At 37.2% G+C, this 18,941-nt stretch overlaps 1 protein-coding gene across 3 annotated transcripts in view; it reads left to right on the top strand.

Annotated features, from left to right (window-relative positions):
* LOC103717209 (alpha,alpha-trehalose-phosphate synthase [UDP-forming] 1-like) overlaps positions 1-18,941 on the top strand; it is a 41,954-nt gene that overhangs the window by 18,728 nt on the left and 4,285 nt on the right. For all 3 annotated transcript variants that reach the window (XM_008805513.5, XM_026808484.4, XM_089926052.1), the window contains 9 exons: positions 809-857; positions 4,409-4,509; positions 5,586-5,773; positions 8,002-8,119; positions 12,286-12,465; positions 12,538-12,660; positions 12,744-12,831; positions 12,929-13,059; positions 16,994-17,092. In XM_008805513.5, the coding sequence (XP_008803735.2) occupies positions 809-857; positions 4,409-4,509; positions 5,586-5,773; positions 8,002-8,119; positions 12,286-12,465; positions 12,538-12,660; positions 12,744-12,831; positions 12,929-13,059; positions 16,994-17,092 (1,077 nt within the window). The remainder of the gene's footprint in view (positions 1-808; positions 858-4,408; positions 4,510-5,585; positions 5,774-8,001; positions 8,120-12,285; positions 12,466-12,537; positions 12,661-12,743; positions 12,832-12,928; positions 13,060-16,993; positions 17,093-18,941) is intronic.

The raw sequence follows: 18,941 nt of genomic DNA, 5'->3' as shown, positions 1-18,941 counted from the left end.
TAAGCATGACATGTCTAAGATTTCTTTTATTGTGGATAAGCAGTTCCATTCATCTAATTTATGCTTTCGTTTGCTTGGAGGATAGATATTTCACATATAGTGCAGCCAAGACACCATGCTAAAATATTTATTGCTTTGAGAATAGGAACTTATTTCTCCTGTAAGAAAATAACAAGTGTTGGGTGAACCAATTCTCTCCATCCTTCCATTGAGAGTGATAGCAAGGATCGAGGTATCATGTGGCACTGTCGTTCCAGCTTGGCACTGGAAGAAATGTTGTGCTAGTGCTCGGCATGCACTGTCACCTTTTTGTGGAAAACATTTTTATGCAGTTGGTACCTAGCCAGTGCTATGTGCTGGAAGCCCCTTGCTTGGTATGTATATTCCATATTGACTATTTATACCATCATTTTAACCCTTGGAGATAGGCAAGAATTGATGAATGGGGGAAAACTTAATGTCCCAATCAGCTCAATATTGAAACTTCAATTAAATTTTGTTTAGATTGCTCGTATGCAAATGCGTGCAATCAACTAGAGCATAATAGTTTCTGGCTAGTTGTTCAGGTTAGTAGTTTTTATTTTAGGGTACCTTGAGTAATAGTTTCTGGCTAGTTTTTATTTTACGCAGTTCAATCATTTGAAAGTAATATATGCTTTTTTGGTTATTCATATTTTTGTACTGTTAATGTATTATTGCCTTATATAATCTTATCTTGATATCTTGATATACCTATTGGTCTTACTCTCTCTATATGTGTTTGTATGTGAGATATCATGTTTTCATATGAAATTTCTCTTTTGCACAGGACCGTTCCCTTGACTTCCATGCATTATGTGCTTTGTATGCTGTCACTGGTAATTATTCTTTCCCCTTAAAGTTCGTTGTCTCCTTTCCTTTCTTGGGCTGCATGTCTAATAATTCAATGAATATGTTGAGTGGAAGATGAATTTGGCTTCTGTTGAAAAACATTCACAATGGTTATCCATTAGCTATCATCTTTGGGTCCCACCCTATGACTATGAAAAATATTTGAAGTGAATATATTTGTTTAATTTTTTACAATCTTTGTTGCTATAAAGTGTTGTCAGCTTTAGAAATTTTAAGTCCTATCACTGAAATGCAAAAAACTGCTATAGATATAATTTGTGCATGATTATTGCAATCATAACCCTGAAATTCTTAAGTTGGAAACTTATCCAGAAGAATAAATTCCATGTAGTAGGATCGATGAAGAGAGAAATGGTTGATATCCCATTTGTTGTTGGCTTGGTGTTAAATAATCCTCTCAGATTCTCTAGGCTGTAGAAGAATTAATTATGGTTTCTTGTGACATGGCCACCTATATGTACATCCTCATTTATATATAAGATAGTTGATATTATAAATAATAGTTTCATAGTATCCCTTGAACGTTGACCCTAATGAAGGTTTCAACTTTCAAGTGCTGGTCTATGCTGGCCTGCACATACTATGCCAGGCTGCTGGTACCCGGGGTGGCATGACACCTATTATTTTTAAAAATATTTTCTTATTAGAAAGGATAGTAAGTCAGTTTTTTTTTTATATGGGTGTAATGCTGGCATGTGTACCAGCACCATGTCATTTTGGCCATTGGCACTTTTAAATCCTTCATTCTAAATGATACTTTATCTCTTTTTATTCCTTCATAAGAGTCTATTGCTCTTGCTTGTCACATGGCAATTTTTGAAGATGTGGATTTTCTGTTGAAACATGTTCCCAGATGTCAATATCCAACTTTAAGATCTTTATTTATAGATTTTCAACCACTGGGCCTTGATCCATAGGATCATTTACCTTTGGATCTCTGATGATAAGGTCTTCATCTTATAGTTTAAAGAACATGTCTCTAGTCACCAAAGATATGTCATGACTGGATTGCCATCTGTTTGATTTGCATTTGATTGGTTAACAACTAGGATTGAGCAAATTATCCTTTTTTTAAATATGCAAATACCAGTACGTAGCCCGAGCGTTTAACCTATTATCTTATATATGCTGTTTTGAGACTTCTAACTTTGTTGACTCCCGTCCATTGTAGGTTGTCCACAGGACCTGAGTATTACTCAAATATATGCTTTGCCATGAGTATATTGAGGCTCTGATATCTAGTTCACTCTGAAGGCTTGGGTATAGTAAATAAGAGATGACAGACATTAGGATTTGATGTGGTGGTAAAATGGATGCTAGCATTCTAGAATTGAATGACATATATACTTTAGGAAAGTTTAGGGCCCGTTTGATGTTGCTTTTGTTTTCAAAAACTCAAGAAGAAAACTATAGTTTGAACAATGTGTAAGATGAAACTCTTTGTTTTTGAAATTGTTACTAAAAATATTTAGAGCTTTGGAAGCAAAGATTTATTATCATGGTTCGCCGTATCGGTACCGGTATAGGTGGCGTACCGATATTTGGTACGCCGAAAAAACTCCATACTTTACTGTACCGACATTGTGTTAGTATGGCGCTAATATGAGATCCGGTACCAAAACATCAAATCTTATTTATTATTTTTTAGAAAAGAGTGAAAATAAGAGCTAGGTGTGGCAGAAGTTTTGTGCAAATTCCATCTTCAACATTAATAATATCCATATGGTATTTCACTAATCTGTAGAGAAACCAAAACACAAAGAAAATGATGCCAAACAGGCCCTTTGCGCGTAGAGGAAATTAAACTTTTCAGCAATGAATTTTTTGCCATCTGTTTAAGAATTAAATGCCCTGATGTTTAGGGTAGAAATAATGTTGTTGTCATTATTGTAGTCTTTATAATGGTATTTCATGGGGAAAAAAACCCAAGGCTTTGTTTCTTAAAGGGTTTTTTTTTTGGTTGTTATCTAGAGACCTCGGAGAAAATAGGAAAAAGAAGCTAGGATTTCCAAGAAATATGCTTATATTTATTACTGACAGTAGGTGGGCAAGTTTTTGCTTATTTAATTGTTTAATTTGTAGGATCTCCGGAGAAATCTATGCACGGATCCTGTACACAATAGAGAGGATATATTGGAGAAGAAAGACAAGAAGAGTAGAAGGATGAGAGAGCAAGTGCAAAGAAGAGAGGGAAAATGAAGAGTTTGGAAGGAAGAAACTTTTATGATAAATAACCACTCCCAAAATACAACAGAATGATGATAAAAGACAGGACATATTCGCATGGGAAGAATTTTTGATGGTGTTGATTTGTCATTAGATCCATGCATAGGTTATATGTACACCAAATAAGAAGATAGTTTGGTGCAAAATGATAGTGATGAAGTTGAAGATAAGGAAAGAAGCTCGAATAAAGAAGAAAAGGATAAGCATTGAAAAGTTTCAAAGGAATAGAACAAGTGTGCTGCTCAAACTTGTCCTATCATTTTTCCCACAAGGGGTACTGGCAATTCATAAATAGGCAATTCCTTTTCATTTTATTCCCAACTTATTGCCCAAGCAATTGCATGTGGTAGTCATCTGACTTTCAAATAGGCTTCAGTCACCTTTATGCATAGTGTGGCCACCAGCCATAACACAACCCACATTCACCCCACTTCAGAGAAAATTGAAATCAGCACAATACTGAAAATCTCTATATCACTTCAGGAGAGTGAATGGCTGAAGTTGATCCAATATAGTTGCAGCAATATTTGACTTTCATCATGATGGGAAAATTTAAGGATGACAGGTTTACTCCTATACTACATCATTGAAAGTAAAGCTCTGGCTTCATAAGATAAATTGATACTTGCATTTTATTTGTTTATATCTAGGATAACATGGTGTGATTTGGTGGTTGCCTTACCACTTATACCTGTTTCTTCTTGTAGATATTTTGCACTTTGCCAATTTTGTACTCACCTGATCAGTTCGGTTGCATCTTTCCAAAACATTATTAGTGACGATGATTTGCTAATATAATTATTTAACAGTTGTTTTATTTGTTTCAAAATCTGATATCTAACCAAGCAGTCATTTTGCTTTAAATCAACAAATCGATAGGTCCTGCACTCCCTGTCATTACCTGCAGATAAAGTTTCATAGAATGATCATATAATTTTGTTAATAAGATAGATAAACTAGGCTGCGGCAATGTAGGGAGAAAGAAATTCAGTAACAGTTATGGTACACCTCCTTTTTGTGCAAGTTGTATTGATAGGTAGGACATAATTATATGGTATGTGAACAAAATCTCTTTCTACTGTGTCTTAAAACTTACTGCAATTGACACTACTTCGACAATTGAACCATTAGAGAACAGCATATCTGATAAATCTTTGGCCTTTAACTGCTCGCTTCAACTCTTTAGACATTAATGTTGCTAGTTATAGCTGTGTTCGGTTTGTGTTCTAGGGTTCTGTTTCTGCTGGCTTTCTCAATTCTACTCATTTCCCCCCATTATACATTTTTGTAGATGTGGCACTTGTAACATCACTGAGAGATGGGATGAATCTTGTAAGCTATGAGTTTGTGGCATGCCAAGGTGACAAGAAAGGCGTTCTTATATTAAGTGAAGTAAGTATCAACAACTTCGTACATATGCATTTGCTTAATTTTTCTTGGCATAAACTTAGCTTATTCCCTTCTTTCTACATTCTGGTCACATTCAAAGATCTGTATGAATGCTGCTTTAGACAGCAAGAGGCTCTGCTGTTTTTGTTCCATAGCGCGATGAAAATTTTTCTTATAAAATTATTTTTGTCCATGTTTTGTAATAACAGTGTCTGGGAATGTGGTTCACCTTAAATCATCTTATTCAAAATAATTGGATTATCTCTTTCAAAAGTAAACATGATTCTCCTTTTCCCTAGATTCATTTCATCTAGATTTATGCCATCATGTTTGGAAACTACCTGTTGTGCTTAAAAGTCATCATATTTTATTATATGCAACATATCAGATTTATTGACTACGGCCAGTTAATGCAACAATGACTTGGAATTTCGTTAAATTTCAACTTAGTAGTTAATTTCTAGTTGTCATGTCTTGCTGTTTAACATAAATTTTGGCTATCTTGAATTTAATGGGAGGAAACATCTATTTCCACAGCAATGCACACCTCTTGGCACATGTCAATAGAAAATAAAACTATGTAAACTCTGCAGTTTAATTGCTGAAGTTGTTGAAACAAACACCCATAATAGTAATATACTTCTATACATTTAGGAAATCCAGTGGATAAGCTGTAAAAGCTCCTGAAATTTTAACAAACAGAAACAAAACTATGAAATCTATACACAAAATGCTATGGTTTTATTTTCCGTCTCGTTATGGAGTTAAAGTTTTGTTATCTAGATTTGCATTACCATGGATAGATGATGAGAAATGATATATGACATGCGATAACCTGTCTTTTGTTCATTCATCTTTAAAATTCTGGTAACTCTTATTTGTTGTCGGTGCACACTGCACAGTGTCATGGAGATGTATTCCAGTGTCATGGTATATCACCTGTGTTCACTATTCAATGGATTAATAAAACTTTGATAATCTAAATCTTTTCTTTTGTGTTTCTGCTTTCCATATTTTCATTTTTTTGGCAATGTTCTTGAAGTTGGCTTAAGCCTTATGTTAGCTGGTTTCATATATAGTTTGCAGGGGCAGCCCAATCTCTAGGAGCTGGTGCCCTCCTGGTAAATCCATGGAACATCACGGAAGTTGCTGCCTCAATAGGGCAAGCATTGAATATGCCTGCTGATGAGAGAGAAAAGCGACATAGACATAACTATGCACATGTGACTACACACACTGCCCAAGATTGGGCAGAAACTTTTGTAAGGTAAGGATCCAGTGATTTCTTAAATTGTATTCTGCAGTCTGGTCTTCTTTTAAGGACTCTGCATGGTTTATGACTTTGATAGGATGGGTGCATTCTTTCTAACTGCTTGACATATCTAAAGGTAATCACATTATGGAGAAGGTGGGGAATGATTGTTGTGTGTGCCGGTGAACGTGCAAGGGAGAGTGATCATATATTTTCCTTCTGTTTGATAGCAAAATGAGCCAATCCACATTAGCATGCCATTATGATGACATGCTAACTTTCTTTGCACTACTTGATGGTTTTAACTGACTTCTTTGCTTGCATTGAACCAGTGAAGCTCAAGAAACGAAAATAGGACTACTTCTTACATTTTCCATTCAATACCATTGAAACAAGATAAGAAAAGAATAATATGCTTGTTGGCTTGAATAGGAGAGAAACAAGCATTATCCTTCATTTTATTAAAGTATGCTCTACTCCAAGGTCCGCCGGACCGGTACCGGTCGGCGTACCGGTGGCCGGCCGGACCGGTACGGTACCGGTCCGGTCCGGTCCGTACCGGCCGGTACCGGTCCCGTACCGGCCGGTACTCGGTGGTTTCAAAAACCACAGCGCGCGGCGCTGTGGTTCTAAAAAAAAAAAAAATCATACTGGTGCGAACCGGCTGGTTCGCACCGGTACGAGGCCGGTACCGGCCGGTACGGGCGCCGAACCGGCCGGTACGGGCGCCGAACCGGCCGGTACGGGCGCCGAACCGGCCGGTACGGGCGCCGAACCGGCCGGTACGGGCGCCGAACCGGCCGGTACGGGCGCCGAACCGGCCGGTACGGGCGCCGAACCGGCCGGTACGCACCCGTACCGGCCGGTTCGGATAAAAAACCGGGAAATACCGGTTTTTTATCCGTTCCGGTACCGGTCCACGGCCGGACCGGTACGTACCGGCCCGTACCGGCCGGTACGGACCGGTACGGCATTCCATGCTCTACTCCATCAAACAGATTATACAATTAACCTGCGCATTTTTGCCAAGGCCTAGAACTGCTGAAAGACTTTTGGAAAAAAGATATTTTTTGTGGTACCAGTTGCTGGTGGATGCTTTGAAGAAGGATATGGAAGGACAAACACTATATTTGCTCCAATTGTAATCTGTTTCGTCCAATCAGTTGATGTCGTGTAATTAGAATCCAAATCTGTGTGTTCCACACAGCTGCATAATTTTCCATTTGGGCTATTTATAACTACTTCCTTAATGTAATAGACATGTTAAATTATCTAACATGATTTTTGCCCATCTAAACAAATTAGGCATTTTAAGTTATGCTCACGGTGTATGTTTTATTGCTGTTAAGCATGCTCTGAGCTTCTCTATATACTATCTAAAGATGTCAAAACACACTAATTAACATAAAGTTGCATTATATTAGATGAAAGAAACTCAGGTTCTAAGGCGGAATTGTAAGAAATCATTTACTTCCTAAATAAGAATGAACTGTGTCTTGGTGAAACCTACATGCATGCATAAAACTATCAACAAACCAATTAGACAGAGTAAGCTGTGCACAAAATGCACATCTCATGTTGCATATTAGCTTATCCCAGGTAGAGGAATTATTTCATACTGTTTGTCCATCATGTTGTTCCAACATTTAACTAACAGGTTGTGGCTAACATGGTACAATATGAACTAATACTACACTTAGCTTTTGTATGTGTGGTGGGTGATATTTTGTGAACTATTGTTGATTGCAATATATAATATAATGTTTTGTTGGTTTTGCATGACTCTTAGTAAGTGATTCCTTCAAACCTCAAGTTGCCATTGACTCTGTTTTAGTAGATGAAAACATAATAATCATCCTCTTGTCTCTAAAACTGCCTTATAAGACCATCAGATTCACTCTTGACTTGTCTTCTGTTAATTTTTCTTTGCCTTTTCTTTTTAAACATTGTTACAATGTATTACAGCAAAGTATTAACTGGTTATAAATATCGACTTGTATTGGCCATTGGCCTCTTATGTTGCAGAACATTAATTTGATTACTTGTAATCCTACCATGGGCTTATATATGCTTTGTTGATTGAACTAGTGCTGATTGGTAGATTAAGCAAGTCCTACAGATGAATTTCTTTTCTATCTTTTCTGAAGAACATGTTTATGTTTTTACAAATTCTGTATTCGAACATACCCTTGGTCTTATGGTTCACTTTGAAATTACTCATACCATTTCACCTTTCCCTTTAGTGAACTAAATGATACAGTTGTTGAAGCTCAACTTAGAACAAGACAAGTTCCACCTCTACTTCCTACCAAGATAGCAATGGAACGATATTTGCAGTCCAAAAATCGATTGATCATCTTGGTATTCTCCTCATGTTACATATTTTATTTATTTGAATTGATGATAACTTCATGGGCTGTATTTCCTTTCTTTCACTTTTATCATCTTGTTTGACTGAGACAGAGATACTATAGGTACAATTGTTGGATTATTAAAATGTTTTGTCTCATTCTGCTATGTTTCTTTCTTCATGTCTTTGTATATAATCAAATCTACAGAGAAGTAAATTGAATATGTACCGGCGCACACTAAGAGCATGGATAGTTAGCAACTTTTCATACTAGCAGTAAAATCCAATTTGTTTGCAATTTCTAACTATGGTATATATCAATTGTCACTGCCCAGTATGGATTGCTAAACAATTGAATGATGTAACCTGGAAATGTTCCATAGCACATCCTGCGGTTGGATTACATACACACCTTGATAAATGATTATTTTCCAGAAACAGTTAACAATATGTTATCATCATAATTGTCATCGTCAGCGTTGACAGATATGGAAACACTTCAGAACTTGTTAACAAAGAATGAGGTGTGATTATTTACTTTGTCTAGCCTAGGCAGGGTACATGTGACACTCAAAAAGTACATATATTTTTAAAAATATTAGCATGTGCATTGTATAGGATATGTCTTTACTTATTCTCTATGTTGTGAGCGTTTCAACTTTCAAGTGCTAAAGATCTCTTATTCTTTCAATCCATTTTTTGAAGCTGAATAGTAGCAATTCTGATTATTTTTGAAGTTAGCTGTTTGTGGAACAAGCTTACAGATGCGTAATGATCAGATTCATCAACTTCTTTTTTTTTTTTTGATCTCTAAAAAACTGTTGACTAAAGAACTAATTGACAACCAACAAACTTGCAAGTTTGAATGGCTAGACATGACAAAGAGCAATGTATCTTGGTATACAAGTTCTCCAAATTTGTCCAGGCAAAGGAAGGGTTGCTGAGTCTTTTACACAAGGGTGCACAACATATGTTGGCCTGGCGCTGGAAGCAGGCCTGAGTTGGACCAACACCCCCTATGTTGACCTTTGGTCACCCTTGGGTGGGCTGTATGTTAATGAAAAGTCCTGAACTGAAACCGGGCTATGGGAACTAGACCAACTTTCCTCTCCTACATCAGCTTTTCCTTCCTAATCTGGTCTCAAAGACAGATTTATGAATCATCATCTCTTCGCTGTCTACATCTTCCACACTCATTTTATCCCCATTTCTCTTCTCTCTCCTCTTGTTGCCTGCCCTCTCATCCTCCTCCTCTCGTGTCTCCACATGCCTGTTTCATCTCCCCTCCTTTGTTCTCTTCAATTGCCACCACATCGGCAGGGCTTATTACTAATGCCTTCTCCATGTTATGGAACCACATTTTCTATGACATTACCTGTGTTATGTGCCTTGTCGCATCATTGGGTCACTGGGGTTTTAGCCAACCACCCTCTCATTTGTTGCAAGACTTTGCCCACACCTATGTTCCCAAACTCCACGAACCATGCCTTGAATTTAAGTTGAGTGCCTAGCCCTAAGCCAGGTTTGGGTTTTTAGATTTTTGTACGAGCTAGTTTCTGGTTGGGTCAATACGGGCTGAAGCTAGACTTGCTCATGTCTAGCAATATGGGATTCGTACGGCTAAGGGTGGACTTACACAAGATTGGCCCATTAGTAGTTCTAGCTTGAGTTGTCCCTATGGTCCAATAAGAAGTGCTTCACCAAAGTATGCAAAATCATTGACCCAAGTATCTCTGGAAGATGAAGAATAATGGATTGAAGAGACTGAAGAGGTGTATAACCTCTTTTTTCATATCTCCTCCACCTGTGCATGTGGCTCACTGTAGGGATTCATTTTTGTAGGATATGCAACCAACTATGAGGTGTTGATCTCAATTCCATAGCTCTGTGATGAAAAACTAAAATTTTTAGCCCAAACTTTGTAGGTGTTAGAATCTATGGTTGGAACTTCCCTTTCTTTAGGTTGGAACTCCCCTTAAAAGAAAGACTTAATGATCTTGCTAGGGCTGAGGAATTAGGGCTCCCTACCTGTACAGGCATAATAACTCTAACTTGTATATGTGGGTGCTATACCTATGAACCAAAACAACCCACGAATTGGTAATCAACGCTATGTCAAAAACAAAATTAGTGCACCGCACCATTTCAATTCTCATGGCTTAAAATGAAGCACATTTGCGCCATGCATGCATTCTCTACCTTTCTGCATTTAAGAGGGCCCTATGCCTATGTATGTCAGCTTGAACTCCAGGCTTACATTCTGCCTGTGTGTGGACTGCTTTTATGCTGATTGACCTTGCTATCTGTGCAAGGGCCAGAATCATGTATCCTGTACTCCTAAGCTCTGTAATTGACATTTCACTGGAAATTCCTTGTACCTAGTTGACCTTTTTTATGAGTTGGATTTGTGGACCATCCAACCTTGTGTTAAATATGCAAAGACTTCTTGAGCATGCTGTATATATCTGGGAATTAAGTGAACTTGGGGTCAACTGGACTCTAGCCCGAGTTTGTTCGGAGATCAAACATTAATATTGAGAATTATGAGCCTATGCCAAATGCATGTTGCATTCTGTCCACATGTTTATTCCACAACTTATGTCAAGGTTGGACCAAGGCTTATAATTTTTGTGTCATGGGTGTGTGTGCATGCTTAAACATGCATTTCTACTACAACACCAGAAGGAATTTGTTGAGAGCACTTACAAGCAGCACTCCATTGTGCACTTAGGCCCATGACTTGCCCAATGCATATACATGTTTTTCAAGCTTTAATTGACAATTGAGTTAATTTTTAGTTTCATTCATGGGAGAAGTTTTGGTGCCGTGGTCATGCCTTCATCAAGAATAGGTTCTACTAAAATCATATGCTAAAATTTGAGCATTTACTGAAGCTGTGGGAAAATTATTGTAAATTTTTGATGAGCTATCCTTGATTATGGTGATGTTCCTGTGAACATTATGGTTAAAGATAAGGTTTTTAATTTGGAAATATGACAGGTTTTAGAAAATAACTACTATGACTGAAAGAAGATATAACAGAGGCGGTCAAACTATTACACTAATTATGCAACGGGTTATACACCAAGATGTCAGATACATTAAGAACAAGAGGTGCTTATCTTGAACTTGATGTGGAGCATTTATTTATGTTGAACAAGAAATGCTGTAGGGTATGGGCCTTCATGAAGAAATTAACAGGTAAGAAGTGCATGGATGCATTAACTAAACAATAGGCGACATCCCATGAGGGTGTTGTACTACTCCCATTCCTCTCCTGGGAAAACAAAAAGAAACCCTTATTCCTTTTCTTTGTTTGCCATCTTTGGCCTATGATGCTCATCTTTGAACTGTCTAAAGATTATTTTCTTTTTAATCCTCTTATGGTTCTTAACCTTTCACTAAGGTACTTGTCTTTGGCTCTGTTGCTCTACACCTAGACTTACTGCATATGTATAAATATGATAATAGTATAATATAATATAATATATTATATAATTTAAACCATCGTTTCTACTACCCAACATTCTGAAATATACAATCAAGCTGGTTGACTGACACTTTGTAAAATTTTACTGCCTCAATTTGTGACTGTTACTTGCACAACACTCTAGATGAGTACCATCATTTTTATCGTCGCTATTTTGATCCTACTTTTTCCTTTTATTAGAACAGGTCCATGTTAGCTAAAGCAATAATATTTTGGCAGTCTGTGGTGCCTGCACCACCATCTGATAACCGTCTAAGTTGTATTAAATGGAAGAAGTGGGTGTACATGTTTCCTTATCATCTCAGATGCTAGTTTTGGAAGTATATACAAATTGAGTGGTGAGGGAAGCTGAAGTCATCTCTCAGACTTTAAACTTACCTGTTAAAAAACCTTTGGTTGACTCTAAAAATTCTGTTCCTTTGCCTGCAGTCCCTAAAGTTTCATTTTTTGCAATTGATTTTAAGGAACTAAGGTTTGAAGTAGTCTTTTCCCCCTTTTATGTCAATAATAAATCATCTGGTTCCTCTAAATCCTGAATTGAGGATATCAAGATTGCTGATTCAATTCTGCCTTGCTTAAGTTTTTACAGAATATATTGTGGAATAATGACGACCTGAAGTTCGTATATGATTTACATCTTACTTTATTTTTCCTTTATTGACATATGCGTATACTGCCAAATCGTAGGGTTTCAACGCAACACTGACAGAACCAATTGAATCTTGTGGAAGAAGAGGTGGAGACCAAATCAAAGAGATGGAGCTTAAATTGCACCCAGATTTGAAAGTGCCTTTGACAATTCTTTGCAGTGATAAACAGACAACTGTTGTTGTTCTCAGTGGAAGCGACAGAAGTGTCCTAGATGATGTATCATTTTAGAAATATATTTTTATATTTTCCAACAATTATCTTAGTGCTAAGTTTCTTGTGCTTTTCCAGAATTTTGGAGAGTACAACGTGTGGCTGGCAGCAGAAAATGGGATGTTTTTGCGCCTTACAGGTGGAGAATGGATGACAACAATGCCAGAGCATCTAAATATGGATTGGGTTGACAGCGTAAAAGTGTGTACGGTGTTCACGATTTTGTTTTCATTGGAGATATCTTTCGATGAAGTAGATTTATGATACTAACTGAAACTTTGCAGCATGTTTTTGAGTATTTCACTGAGAGAACACCTAGGTCTCATTTTGAACATCGTGAGACATCACTTGTATGGAATTACAAGTATGCAGGTATAGTTTTGATCTTTAGGAAAATAATTGTTATACTAGTACATTGAATACTCATGATTTCACTCATCTTTTTCTTCTGATATTGTTATTGTTGCAGATGTTGAATTTGGAAGGCTTCAGGCAAGGGATATGCTGCAGCATTTATGGACAGGCCCGATTTCTAATGCAGCCGTTGACGTTGTCCAAGGGAGCCGGTCAGTTGAGGTTAGATCTGTTGGAGTTACCAAGGTATGTCAGTATATGTTTCCCTTTTCACAAGGATACATTAGAATCTTTCTTAAGTGTAACTTGTATTGGTCCAATAGTTCTTTTGTATGCACTCGATCTACAGATCACCTTGCATATATGATGCAATGAGAATATATGATCTTTACCTTGAATATGATTCCTAGTAGTTTCTCTTGAATGATTTGTCAGAATGGGTTGCATTCTGAGGAGCATGGTCTGCCGAACCGGGTTGAACCACTTGGTTCACCCTGTACCGAACTAGCACGAAACTGGCACAATTCATCCAGTTTTTTCAGAAAATGGCGTGAACCACTCCGAACCGCCGCCCTCTCTTTTCAATAATAGAGAGGCTTAGAAGGCCTCCCAAGATTTCTTAGGCCTTTTCCTTTAGTGAGAGATCTGAGACTGATGCAGTTGTAGATGATCTCACATGTGGAGTAGGATCTTTAGATGTTTCAGGTTCTGAGTCATATACTGGATCCTATTATCTGTACCTACAGATAGCCTATGGCCCAAATGGATATGGATATGGTGCGTTTGAGACATCATCTTCTAGTGGCTACTACCCTACGTAGTAGGAGTATCTTATCGGTTGGATTTTGCTGTCGGCATATTTGGATGAACTTCTTCACAACCGAATTATTGGCTAGAGGAGTGTGTCCCAAAGCTAGAGCTTTAGTGAGAGATCCAACATTGGTTATAACTTAGAGCACATATCTTATGGAATGAACGTACAGTACTATAATGCCGCTTGGATAGAGGGGTGAGCTGATGTACCTCCTGATTATGTTAATGATTTTGATATTTACGAAAGACATCACCACTCGACGAGATTTTAGATGTCTGTATGTATGTTATATATTTCACTAATTAATTTTAGGATATTTTATGTTGCTTCTTTTGGCGTGCGAAGCCAGGATCGCCGAATTTTTTCTTTACATTTTAGTTTCGGCATGATGCTCATGCAAAAGGATGGGGTAGCAAACCTAATGACATAGATTTGCCAGATTTTTGTCTCTTCAAGTAACATTATTTTAGAGCAATGCCATAATAACGTAGTAAATCACTTCAAAAGGTCAAAAAGCATCATTTAAGGTGTACTAGATAAAAACATCAAATGATATCAAGAAACATCAAATTAGACTTAAAATCATTCAAAAAACAAAAAAATTGATTACTTTTCATTAAATCTTAAATAAAATAAAATAAAATAAAAAATGTCTTTTTGGTCGGAACTGACATGTTACATCGTATATGTGTTGGTACAGTATCGATCCGATAGCCGACTGGTAGGGGTCTCGATATTGGTTCCACTAACTTTGCCGAGGAGAATTTTTTATATGCTAATATATTAAAAGCAATCTTGTATGTTGAAGTATACTGTTGTATTTTGGGTTTATGTACTTTCTTTTATTTATTGTATACCTTTCTTTGATTGCAACTTGTCAGATCTTGGTCCTTGAGTTATACTTATATTAATTTTTGAGTTTAGTACAATCCAAGGTCAGCAAGCTCGATACCAAGTACCATATCAGTGCCTTATACGGTATGGTATGCACCATATTGAAATAGCTCTCTAACTATTTTTCTCAATTTTTATCTCGGTACATTTTGATACAGATCGGTATGCTTCGATATGGGATGGTATGCACCTCGGTATACCTCAGTATGCCTCAATACAAGTCGGTACACCTTAGTACGGGGCAGTACGAGGCTTGTACTAATTCAAGTTAAGTTTCATACTAGTTTTCTTTCAGTACGGTATGGTATATCCCATACTGGGCGGTACGACAGACCATGGTATAATCAAATCAGAATGAAATGGGTATTCTGTAGAGCGTAGTCACAAATGGTTAAAAAGGTTTGCATTCACTAGGAGGAAAGGAAGATAGTTATAAACATTGTTATTATTGGATGCATGTGGTTGGGGACTTAGCACAAGACTGCCATACACAATTGAGGAGCAACTTGATCAAATCTAGCCTGGAGGGCACATTATTGTGTATTATGTAACAAGAGATCTAATTGTTGGAAGTCTCATTTAAAATCAACTATTACGAGGCAATGGTGCAGTGCAAGGTCTATGGAACCACTACCATGACCCATAACGGTGGGCGGGTGGGACAGTATAGTACGCATCCATATCGTGCCGTTCTGGTCCATTTTAGAGTTTTTTTTTTTATTTCTATATGCCAAATTCAGTTCAAAATTTGAAAATAAAAAAAGTGGGGACCAGTGCATTCCCTTTTTCAGAGGGAGGAAAAGTGAGGGGGAGGGAGAAAATGAGGGAGGGAGGGAGGGCTGCCTTAGCAAAGCCTAAGTCAAGCGCATGAGAGAGGGAAAGAGAGAGAGGGGAGGGAGATGGAGAGGAAGGGGGAGGGTCGTCTCAGCAAATCCTAACCCTAACTCAAAAGTGCGTACGTGAGAGGGAGAGGGAGGGAAGGGGATGGAGAGGTAGGAACGTACTATTGGCCAAAGGGCAGACCATTGGGAGGTGGGCACGGTCTTCACGAGAGAGGAGTGCTCTCTCATGCTTTCTCGATTTTTTCGAGTTTTGAGTGGAGGAGGGGAGCAAACTGAATATATAGCTCGATCCATGCTGGTCTGGTTTAGTACACTCTGAGCTGGCTGGTTTGGCATTCCTTGTACAGTGTATGCAACTACTAGAGGCTAGTGGCCCTCACATAAGTTGCAAGTCACCCGTTCATTGGAGTTACGAGATAATAACACAAAAAGTACTTCTACATGTGCAAACATATTATGTAATAATACATAAATTCTACATCGACCACAGCATTATCATTTGCAAATAGTTTGCAGAGCATCTTGCAATTCTTTAATTAGCCCTTTTAGGCCATGTGCAAACATATTATGCAATAATACATAAATTCTACATAGACCATTGCATTATCACTTGCAAACAATTTGCAAAGCATCTTGCAATTCTTTACTTAGCCCTTGCAGGCATGTTTTCTTCTACTTGAATGACCTTTCCATTATTCATCTTTGAACTTTGAAGTATTACTTGATATTTTGCTGAACAGCAAATATTTGTCCTTGACAAATCATCCTGCAGTTTATGTTGTGATGATAATGCTTATGCAAACGGTTTACAAAGTATTTATGCAATTTCTTCAATTAGCTGTTTCAGGCATGTTTCTTCTATTTTAACTATTCATTCTTCACTCTGGATCTTTCAAGTGTTATTTGAGATTTCCTGAACAGCAATTATTTGTCCCTGACAAATCATCCTGCAGTTTGTGTTGAAATGATAATGCTTAGGTGAATATAGTCCTTTATCTTAACCTGCACTTTCTTATGGATGAATCAGAAAAATGAATCTAGTGCATTCGTTGCTTTATTTAGGTGATGAATTTAGATTATCATATCTGAGTTCAATGAGAATTAATCTCTCTAGGTTCAGTTAATTTAAGACTCTTAATATTTGTGGTAATATAATGGGTGATTTTACACATGGGCGTGAAACACATGGATGTGTGTGTGTGTGTGTGTGTGTGTGTGTGAGAGAGAGAGAGAGAGAGAGAGAGAGAGAGAGAGAGAGTTAATTCCAAACGCCATCAATTAAAAATACATGAAGGATCATCTAAATTGAGCACTGTTAGAGATGAATAACAACAAGCACCCAAAAGAAAAGGACACTGTTTTGAAACCGCATTGTGGATCGTGATCTAGACATCTTTACAACATATTTGAAATTACATTCAGCAATGTTTATAGTTCTGAACCAAAATTATGTTGCATTAGAAAGTTATCCAATCTCTGAGACTCAATGAGTAGGTAAGAAATATTTAAGACATTTGACTTCTGAATTTTTCTATTTGATATGCAGCTAAAACACTAGGGGCAAGAGGTTTATATATTTTACTTGAGAAGGTTCTTTTTGTTAAAAAAGTTCTCTGTTATACTCATGCAGGGTGCTGCAATAGATCGTATATTGGGAGAAATAGTTCATAGCAAAAGCATGGTCACGCCGATTGATTATGTTTTATGTATTGGTCACTTTCTTGGAAAGGTAATTCTTCTTATGATAAGTTGATACTTAGTCATGATAGTGTAGATGAAGTTGTGCCTTTGTTTGTTTAACTTTTGACAATGAAATTTTGTTCTTGTTATGCTAGGAAACAATAAAACAATAACAACATAATTTTCTCCTAAAAAAGTTAGGAAAGAAGAAAAGGATTAGCATGGAGTCCCTTCTTCTCATGAGACCATAAATCATTTAATCTCTGTAGAAAAAAAAAGAATGTTTGCATAAATAATTTTCCAAGATTAATTGTCAAGTTTGACAAAAAGGGATGATTGAAATGAAAGTACATGCAATAATGCTTGGTATATTTCTTCAATAATTCTTATTTTTGTTATATACACTTTTGATACTACAATTTTAAAACCAACCCAGCCCAGCTTTAGACGAACCCTGGAGCAATGGGCTTGAGGCTGGTCAGAAATTAGAAACCAAGGTACGCCATACCGGTTTGAACCAGATGGTACGGTATGGCCGTACTGGTACTTGGTATGAGTGGCGTACTAACACTCGGTATGCAAAAAAAATTTCGTACCATATCGTATCGACACCATGCTAGTGTGACACTGGTACGGAGTTCGGCACCGAGATTGCGAATGTTGTTAGAAACCATTCTGCACTTGGTCACATTAACTCCTTAGGCTTCCTAGAATGCTTTCACAAGCTGAAAATGATTGCTCTGTTGCTCAAATACTGGAGTTGGTGGCTTCGTAATTTACTTTAAGAGTAAAGAAGCTAAATTTTGCCTGGTTACAATGTATGAAAGGATTAATGCCACCTCTTTTGGTTGACATAAACTTTGATATTTTTGACATTTGTGTTGAAGGATTTGAATATGTGTGATGACAATTAGAATGCAATCTATATTGTGATCGAGTAGCCTTAAGTTTCTTGACAAGGCCAAAACAGAAATTAGACTATTTTTGCTGCTGTAGGTAAGATATTGAAAAATAAAATGTAGTTGTTGCTATTTGTTGTTTCTTCTACGTGTGATTTCTGTGTTGATAAAATATGACACTTGCGAGTGGTATCGCTCTGTTGCTAGTCTATAAAGACTAAATTCTTTGCAAATCATGGAGGACGTTGGAGCTAAATTGTTTTTACTACCAAAGCAAAATGTTTCGATTTCCTCAGCTTGATATTACTGTCATGGTTTTAACATCTGCAGCTTTAGGTCTTGAGCGTCGTTGTTCTATATAGCTTTAGTTATTTAATGTCAAAATGGCATATTTGCATGCAACTCTATTGAGGTCAGGTATAAGTTTTTTTTTTATTATTATTTTTATTTTTATGTAGAGTCCGGTCATCCTTGTCTTTCTTCCTCTGTTATAAAAGCATGTGTATATATTTAGACAAATTTGCAAAATTTTTAGGTCTGACTAATGAGTAGCTTTAGTCATCTGGGCACTAGCATGGTGGTTGCACTGCTCCAGATGGAGGGGGTTCTGAGTTTGAAACTTGGGAGGTGCTTTCCCAAGTATTAGGACCTGGGTAATTTTGCTAGGGGTTCTTCACTGCCTCTCCCTTAAAAAAAGATGAAGGTTAAAAATAAGCTTCATATTTTACTCCTGATAGTTCCTGTCATGCATGCATCTTTGCAGAGAATTGATGGCATTTGTTACAACTGTTCATTGTTAGCATTGAGTAATTCAATGATTATAAGATTTTCAATCTGTTTCTCATACAAGTTGCATAATTGTCCATGCTAAATCATGACATTTTGTCTAGTTACCTGTCAATTTTATCTTTCACAAGCACCCTAGATGTACGACCACTTAGGGTTGGCCTGCATTGCATGAGAGGACCATAGCGATAGGATAATTTAGGATGTAAAGCT

The sequence above is a fragment of the Phoenix dactylifera genome, chromosome 1 (assembly GCF_051530095.1).
Source record: "Phoenix dactylifera cultivar Ajwa chromosome 1, Ajwa_hap1_PhDact_Kaust_v1.1, whole genome shotgun sequence".
In the NCBI taxonomy this organism is placed as follows: domain Eukaryota; kingdom Viridiplantae; phylum Streptophyta; class Magnoliopsida; order Arecales; family Arecaceae; genus Phoenix; species Phoenix dactylifera.
The sequence above is the reverse complement of the archived record's forward strand: the minus strand, read 5'-3'. Positions and strand labels throughout refer to the sequence as shown.